The following is a 9157-nucleotide window of genomic DNA, read 5'->3' as shown; positions in this document are numbered from 1 at the left end:
TCTCTGAAATTCCCGAGAATTACCCCTGATCTAGTGTTTTGCTTATTGCCTTTTTATACCGTTTTAATCGCGTTACTGTTACCAAACAAACCCAACTTTGAATTGTCTTAGCTTGAAATTGAACCAATAGAACCATAGAGTAAAACTTGGTCTTCGTGGGATTCGACCCCTAAGTACTACTTCTTTGCTGTGCACTTGCAGTAGGAAAATAGGGTTTAAAACTCTGTGTATCAACAAACACGATCCTAACAGATTAGATGTTGACGCTTCTTAGCTTCCGTACTTCCCCACAAAAAAGCTCGTGACACTTTATCTAGGTTGTCCAGGGTCGACTTTGGTAAGGATATGGTGCTCATGGTATGAACCGGAATTGATGACAGAACAGCTCTCGTCAAAGTCAATCTGCCTGCAAAACTCAAACATTGGCTTCTCCAGCCTGATAACTTCGATGAAACTCTCTCGAGAATCTCACCAAACGTCTCTTTGTTAAGCCACTTTTGTAGAACTGTCATTCCAAGATACTTACCCAGGTCCTTTGTTGCTTTAATGCCACTCTCATCACTGATCAGTTTCTCCAAGTCTCGACTCACATTACCTGAAAAGTAGATCTTCGACTTCTCCAAACTGACCTTCTGGCCGGAAGCCAGACAAAATCTCTCAAACACTCGCCTTATCACACGTATTTGTGCTACATATGCTTCAACAAACAAATTCAAGTAGTCATCAAAGAAAATATGAGACAATTTAGGACCCCCTCGAGACAACGTGATAGGCTTCCACTCCCCCGCGTTAATAGACCCGTCAATCAGGTGACACAACCTCTCAAGACAGAGAACAAACAAATATAGTGACAAAGGATCCCCTTGACATAGTCCCCTCAACGGTTTAAACGATTCATACTTCTCACCATTCCACAGTAGACTCATTGACGGACCGGTGACAGACATTATCCAATCCACCCATCTATCGGAACACCTTGCTGCCTTGAGTGTATCTGCCAGGAAGTCCCATCGAATCCTGTCATAAGCCTTCTCCAAATCCAACTTCAGAAACATCCACCCTTTATGACCCTTTTTACGACGCATCGAGTGCACCGCTTCCTGGACTACTACAATATCATCAAGGCTTAATCGGCATGGGATAAAACTGGATTGAGCCGGACCAATTAACTTAGGCATTACCTGCTTCAACCTTAAAACCATGACTTTTGTGATGACCTTGAAGAGCACATTGCAAGGACTTATTGGTCGAAACTGCATTATCCTCTCCGGCTTACTAACTTTGGGAATCAAGACAACGAGTGCATCATTAAGCCCTTCTGGTAAACTTCCAGTTTCAAAGAATTCGAGTACACACTTCTTAACTGAGTTTCCAACCGTCTCCCAACACTGTTGATAAAACACCGGTTGAAAGCCATACGGACCACGCGCTTTAAACCTCCTGCTCAATGAAAGATTTCTCCAATACTCTCACTTCCTCATGATACAAACGCACAAAACCCTCCTGTGGCAATGAATCAACAATCAGGTCAACATCATCTAACGAATATAACCTTTTGTAGTAATCCAACGCCAGCTGCTCAAGTTCTTTAGCATCCGTAACCCAGCGTCCCTCTGCATCCTTCAACATCTCAATGCGATTCCTCCTTCTCCGAATTATTGTTGAGGTGTGAAAAAGGTAGTATTCTGATCTCCCAGAACTATCCATTTTTCACGAGGTTTTTGAAACCAAATGGTTTCCTCCTGCTCGAGAGCCACATCAAACTCCTTAATCAGTTCCACCTCTTGTTGTAATAAAGAATATGTTTGCTGAATGTCCAGCAAATCCTGAACCCGTTGGATCTCTCTCACCAACTCTTCCTTACGCTTTAAGCTTTTTTTGAAGTCGAGATAGTGCTTGCAGAGTAGTAACCTGACTATCTCAAGAATTCATTAACATCTCCTTGAAACTTTCTTGCTGCAGCAAGGCCGTCTTGAAACGGAAAGGTCTTCTCCTTGGATCCACCTCCACCTCAAGGCTCAACTGAAGAAACAATGGAGCATAGTCCGAAGCAAGGAAGGGAAGATGCAAAACTAATGCATCCTGCCATTTCAGTCTCGCATGAGCATTACAGAAAACACGATCTAACCTTTTCGCCACATAAGTACTTTCCACACACCCTCTTCTCCAGGTAAACTTACTTCCCTTAAACCCCATATCAGTAAGAGAAGATGCATTCACCCATTCTCCAAATGCTAGCGAGTCCAACGAAACCCTCCCGTTGCCGCCTGTCCTCTCATCTAAGCGCAGAATTGTGTTAAAGTCCCCTCCGACAACCACCGGCTCCAAAATCCCGTGTAACATCTCCCTCAGTTTATCCCACAACCCACTTCGCCTACTAACCGTTGGATCTGTGTATACCACCACCAGGTGCATGATATCAGTCCCCTCCCCAACTGTTGAGTATATAAACTGATTATTAGCTTCCACGACCTTAACCGGACCAACCCCGAAACGCCAAAGCAACCACAGTCCACCACTTTGACCAACTGCATCCACCCGAAAGGAGTTGTCAAATCCCAATCCCTGACAGATTCTCCCGGCTCTGTCACCTCCCACATGCGCCTCAAACAAAGCTAAAATATTGGTCTTAAACTTCTTAAGCATATAACGTATGAATATTTGAAAATTAGGTTTATTCGCCCCTCGTTCGTTCCACATCAAAACGTTCATCATCACGATCATAAAAAGGAATAATAAAACCACCAGGGTCAACCGTTACGCAACCCTCAAATCCCCATCCCCGTCCGATGAGACCCGACTTTCAACAGAATCCACTTGTTTTGGATTCGAACCCAACTCCAATAGAGGTGGCCTCTAAGAAGCCGCTCCGTCAGGAGGCTCAATCAGAGTCGACTCATCAGAACCGTCACTCTCGATATTAGGGATTTCATCCTTCCGACCAGCACCATCACTCTCGACTCGGGGAATCTTACCCGAGATAGACAAACGGGTCTCCTCCTGAACCGGGCCAAAACTTAAACCTTTGGTGGGCCAATTATTAACTCTAGATCCCGACCCATTCGCACCACTGGGCTTTCGAACCCCGACCGTTTATCTTTTAAACCTCCTCTCGCGGCATTACCTGCCTTAAGTGCTCCCTTATTCGAATCCCCTTGCTTCACGCTAAATATTTTCTTGTCATTATTCTGAGGCATCTCAACATATTCATTTTCCTTATTCTCCCCTCTAGATCCAACTCCTTCCCTTATCAGTAGTGAAGAATGATATTGCCCTATCGCGTCAAAACTGTTTGATACCACGATTCCCGCATTTTCCTTAACTACCGAGATTTCCCGCAGATTCCTGCGAAAACCTCCTCCCGAGTTTTCTGCCGAAAAGGAAACTCGCTGATTCGTCTTCTCCGGCCGATTTCCGGATCGACGCACCACCGTGAACCCCTCCTCATCCTTATCTCCCCCACCAGACCGTCTTACCACCGAAGGAGGAACTACGACCACCTCCTTCTTTGTTCCTCTCTTCGGACAACCATGGACCAAATGTCCGTACCCCCCGCAACCAGAACAAATATTGGTTAAGCCTTCGTACATCACAAAATACCGTGCACCATTGATGACTACTGACCCTTTCAACGGATTTTGCAAGTCAACCTCCACATATATTCGAGCAAAACGTGCTCGCTCAACATTCAGGGTCATCGGATCTATCCTGATCGGTTTCCCCAGACTACCAGCTATTCCCATCAGGATGGCTCTATGATAGAGATTAAACGGAATATGAGACAACCTAATCCAAACCGGTGTGGTAACAATATCGTCCGTTAGTGGATCAAAGGACGGAGACCATGCTTGCACCATAAGGTAACTACTAAACACTTTCCATGGTCCCCTTGTCACAGCTGCCATATACTCCTCCTCAATTTCAAAACGAATCATGAAAAACTGCCTCGGAAAGTCGAGAACAGTCATCTCCCTCTCGGTTTCCACAATTCCCTCAACTTCCTACTTAGAACTGGGAGTGGAACATTCCTACCAAACACCTTGACAACCATACACTGCTTCCACAATCCGTCCATGGCCTCCAAAACATAATTCTGAATGGTGATCATCGGTTCTCCATGCTGACCATCCGGAAACTCCACACGCAACCTCTCTATTACATATTCATCCGGTATAACCCTCTCCGGACAAGGTCTGCCTCCACTCAGACCCCCTGTCACTTTCCTTACCCATGTTCCGGGGATATCTGGTGGATCTTCCGGTGGAGGTCCCTTGTCCCCGATATCCATCATCTCAGTCACGTTTTCAGCGGAAATCGCTTCAGACATCTCTTACAAAATCAAGAGTTTTAGAACATACTTACTTTCCTATTAGAATTAGTGATATAATAGATTATTTTTGATTTTATATACTTTCAACAATATTAATTGTAATCATTTTATTTTTATGATTTTTTAATTTTCTTATAATTATTAAATAAAATTTATTTTTACACATAAAAAAATAAATCGATATATTTCACACATGTCGCGAATATATTAAATAATAACTTTGAAAATTAAAGTTTATATAATAAGATTAGCTAACAATTGTTGATGAATTAATTAAACAAAATTTTCCAAGAATTAATTAAACAAAATTTCCCAAGAATTAATCACCCGTAGGGATGGCCGCAGTAGTCAAGGATGAGCTGGCGTCATTCGAGGTAGAAATGGCTGCAGCCGAGTAGCTGGCTTCTTCCGGTTATGATCCACTCATTGTCGATTTTTTTTTTTTTTGTAAGGAGTATTGAAAACAGAGAGACAGAGGAACCAATTTTTCTTTTTCTTTTTTCTTGTGTGTACATTCCATTGTCTTACGGGCTGTTTAAATACAGAAAATCTGGTGGGTTTGGATCCATTTAGGGAAACGGGAGAGATCAGTTGTAATTTAATTTGTGTAATTTAATTCTTTTTCTTTTTTCACTAATTTTTCAACATCGTTTTTTATCATAGCTTCGCTGTTAAATGGAAGACCAAATGACGCTTGTAATACTTCCATGGTAATATTGGTAGAAGAGATATACTCTACCGTGTTCTACCTCTATCTCTTATAAGATTTAGAACCGTGTACAAACAATGGAACATTACTAGTCAAATCATAACTTCAACATTTAGGTACAAAAGCTACAATGCGCGTAGCCGAGTTAGACAAATCTTCAAAAAAAAGCATAATAGCATTGGTGTAAACTATGTCAAAATAAAACTGTCAATTTATGTAAGATAAGATACAATACAATTCACAACAACAATAAGAGGGACGTAAATTGACTGGTAAATAATTGTAGCGCTTAGATTAAGAACAAGGAGGCGAGCGCTAGCCCATGGAAGTTCACAGAGTCAGTCAGTCAGCCCGCTAACTATCTGATGGACCACACTGGTAAGGGGCATGTCTTGGAGCGAAAATTTGGTCATATAGGTTGTCTTCTGCTCTCTTTTTTCGCTTTATATATATATTCTCCTTTTCCATTTTTGTTCATCAGGCCACATTTTTCAACATAGTTTGTATATATATTCATAGAAATATACCACTATTAAATTGGAACAGATTGAATACTCTTCAAAATTGGTGGTTGCAAAGGCAACACGAACGTGATATGTATAGTGTGTTTATATTTTCAAGACAAAATAGATACAAGTCATGATAGTTGATGATGATTCGTAGAAGGAGTAACCAAGGAGAATGTTGAAAATCTGTAAGCATGTACATATCAACTTGAAAACAAATTTCAAATACTGAAGCTTTTTATTAAATTTAGAGAGTCCATGTGGTGATTACGTTAGATGGTGGGGTTAGGTACAGATAACTAATTTATGTAACGTAAAATTCCACATGCATGCATGAAGATGATCAATTAAATCATTTTTAGTCAACAATATATCACGCAAAAAAAACAAAATCATTGTTGCCAAACATTTTGTACTGAAATAAAAATAGAAAATCTTAAGTTTTTTTTCATTACATACATAGATAATCTATTTAATTAATAATTCTTAAAGTTCTTGGCTTCTTGCATTCTCAGTTAAGTGACCCATTTATAGTTAGGTGCTGTTCGTTTCTTGATTCAGATGAATCATCTAAGTGAAGATGAATCTACTTTGCAACCTTTTTTTTTCTCTGTGGTAAAGATTGTTTCTTTTTTTCTTTACTTTATGAATCGGTTGCACCTAATTTCTTACCAACCTCGTTAACGCGTATTGATAACTTGTTGTCTTGTTACAATGGTAATTTGGAGAAAAATTGTTTTCCAGTAGATCTGAGATCATTTTTATATTCTTTGTCGTCTTCTCTCTTGTTTTTTGTTTTTTTTCTATAATCCCTTTTTCTATTTTTGTTATCTGGCCAGTAGCCACATTTTTCAACATACTTTTAAACGGTTGGGCAAGGTAAATACAAATGGTAGAAAGACTAGTTTCCTTTATTCATGAAGGGTTACCCAATTATTCCACCATGTACTTATTGGTTACTCCTTTTACAAAAAGATATATCTTCAAAATTTAATTATTCCAGTGCAATTTTCTCTTTAGTTATTTTTTCATTAAAACATCTAATTAACTCCTCAAATTTTCAGATATTTGTAATTAAAAGAACAACAAGCTGCTGTATCTTTTTTCCCTTTCGTCATTAGCACTAATTGAGTTTGAATGCGATTTTGGTTATCAATTATTTTCCAACTATTGTTTTTCAAATGTCAAAGATTCTTTCTGTACAAATGGTAAAGCTTTAGAACTTTCTCCCAATTCCCTTCCAAAAATAGAACTATTTTACACACTTCGAAAGCAGCGTACGTACGCAAGTTTTTTTTTTTTACAAAATTCATACTCAACACAACTTAGCATTTTTAGAGACGAAGCTGAGAGAAACTAGCATTAAGTTGACCGGTGGATGAAATTCTTGGACTTTCTTTGCGGTTAACATAAATTTTATATTGATTATATAAGATAAAACAAACAAAAGAGTTTAACACAACCATGAAAGATAAACAAGCTTGCTGGGTTAAACAGATAGCGAGACACACCATATATATGAAACCCTAACAATATACTAGACACACCGATTATTAAAGAGAAATTAACCCTGACAACACGGGATGGTACCGACCATGCAGATCTGTATTATTCTAGTTTTAATAAGACGTAAATTAAGCAGCAAATGTTCACTCTTCTTCTTGATTATATTAACCTTGGTGGTGCTTAGGAGCGGTGATCCAGAGCACGCCATCGACAAACTTAATCTCAGCTTTTTCCGCAGCGTAAATCTTTGGGTTACAATCGACGGAGCCGATGTATTTGCGTCCGGAGCGGTCGTTCTGGTCCATGGCTACTTCTTTAATGCCAAATTTAACGCAGGTATCTTCGTAGAAGAAGAAGATTTCTGCACAACCCGGAACAACTACCCTCGCAATGCACGAATCCTCCTTCAAAGTCCACTGGACTGGTTCGTAGTTTCCTGTTGTTATTAAATAAAAAGAACAAGATAAATTAAAGAAACAGACAGAGATTAATTAAAAGAGGAGGGGAGAAGCAACATTTTTTGATATAGAAAAGGTACCATCACTGGCGGCGGAGGTGGCTGCTCTCGAGGAAGATCCACTCATTCTCGAATTAAGATGTCTTTGGAATCTTTTGATGAGTTTAAGAGTGAGTTGATTGATTTGATGCCAATGGCGATGATCATATAGTTGCTAGCTATTTATAGACTGAAGAAGAGATTGTGATTGATCTGATGTTGTGGGTTTCACCTAACTCACTTGTTTCGTTTCGAACCTAAGTTTATAACTTCCCTCCTCTGCTAACTTTATAACATCTAATTAACTCTTCAGATTTTCAGATATTTGTAATTAAAAAAACAACAAGCTACTGAAAGACAATATTAATATGTTATTAGGTGCATCAGCTTGACCAGATTAAACACTGTGGTGGCGACGCAGTTACGATCTTCATCTCATGCACCTTCATATACACAAATAAGCGATTATATAAAATTCTCTTTTTTGTGTTATAAAATATTTTAAAATCATCCGAAAGTTTACAAATAAAATCTCATAGAATCACATCTCATTTTTCTTTTAAAAAAAAAAACTCTAAAACAAAATCACATCTACTAAAAATTTTCAAAATTTTAAAGTATTGAAATCCTATCAAATCCTTAAAATATCAAGTTTAATACCCCCACTAAGTAAATTATAAGCGTTACTATATGAATACAAATATAAGTTATGAAATCTCTATGACATGGAGCTATCTTATTATATAAAGCTTGATGTCAAAATTACTCATTAACAAGATTGTGATACGTGTCAACTGTATCGTTCAGATGTTGACACATGTCAATTCCAAATTTATTGAAATATTTAAAATGTAAAAATTCAAAACCTATCATAAAAAGGTTCTATAGAAAAGTAAAATAGAGAAAAGAAAACCTAATTTTATTTAAAATCATTTAAAGAAAAAAAAACCTTTGCAAACTTCCAAATGTAAAACAAAAGTTTTGTTTTCAAAAGGCAATTATAAAAAAAATTATAAAATTTAAACAGTTTTAAAATTTAGAAAAGATCATTATAAGGAAATTATATATATATCTTTATCATAAAATTCAAAATTAGAATATTGTTTACTTATTTTAATTTTAAGTTGCTAATTTTACAAGAAAGAAGATTTTTTGTTATATAAGATAAAAAAATGATTGTGAAAATTATACAATTAATTACTGTTTCTAAAAAATATAAATACTCACCTTGACATAAAGAAAAAGATTGTTGAAGTAAAAAAATTAAAAAAAAAAATCTATAGTCTAATATTTTTTTCACCAATCAAATAATTTATTCAAAAAGACTGTTATTTTAATATAGAAAATAGGAGTATGTAAGACTAACACATGCGTAGGACTCCAGTGAGTTAAACTCATCAAGCAGGTTGAAGAAGGACGACCAATATTCAGGGGATTGCACCATAGTGAGTAACTCAGCACAATCAGTCTCGAAATGTTGACAAGCGATTCCTACAGCAGGTAACTGACACTTCTAACTCCAAATGGAGGGGAGAGGGGCTCCGTCTTAGACATTTGGCCCCCAACAACAAGGTTCGCTCCTCACCAACGCAACACCACCAGCCCAATCA

The 9157-nt window shown here is 38.0% G+C and overlaps 2 protein-coding genes across 2 annotated transcripts; both read right to left on the bottom strand.

The window, feature by feature from the left end:
• LOC104743246 lies at positions 1921-2712 on the bottom strand. Its single transcript, XM_010464352.1, has one exon. The coding sequence runs from the start codon at positions 2710-2712 to the stop codon at positions 1921-1923; it is 792 nt and encodes a 263-aa protein (XP_010462654.1).
• Positions 7013-7806, bottom strand: LOC104739870 (14.7 kDa heat shock protein-like). Its single transcript, XM_010460339.2, has 2 exons — positions 7590-7806; positions 7013-7487 (listed from the first exon to the last, which is right to left on the bottom strand). The coding sequence occupies exons 1-2, from the start codon at positions 7633-7635 to the stop codon at positions 7216-7218; spliced, it is 318 nt and encodes a 105-aa protein (XP_010458641.1). The 5' UTR covers positions 7636-7806; the 3' UTR covers positions 7013-7215.

This window comes from Camelina sativa, chromosome 14, assembly GCF_000633955.1.
Source record: "Camelina sativa cultivar DH55 chromosome 14, Cs, whole genome shotgun sequence".
NCBI lineage: Eukaryota > Viridiplantae > Streptophyta > Magnoliopsida > Brassicales > Brassicaceae > Camelina > Camelina sativa.
The sequence above is the reverse complement of the archived record's forward strand: the minus strand, read 5'-3'. Positions and strand labels throughout refer to the sequence as shown.

Coding starts and splice junctions, on each gene's coding strand:
- LOC104739870 (XM_010460339.2), bottom strand. CDS start 7,635: ATGAGTGGATCTTCCTCGAGAGCAGCCACCTCCGCCGCCAGTGATG. Junction 7,488..7,589: donor CACCTCCGCCGCCAGTGATG/GTACCTTTTCTA, acceptor TAATAACAACAG/GAAACTACGAACCAGTCCAG.
- LOC104743246 (XM_010464352.1), bottom strand. CDS start 2,712: ATGAACGTTTTGATGTGGAACGAACGAGGGGCGAATAAACCTAATTTT.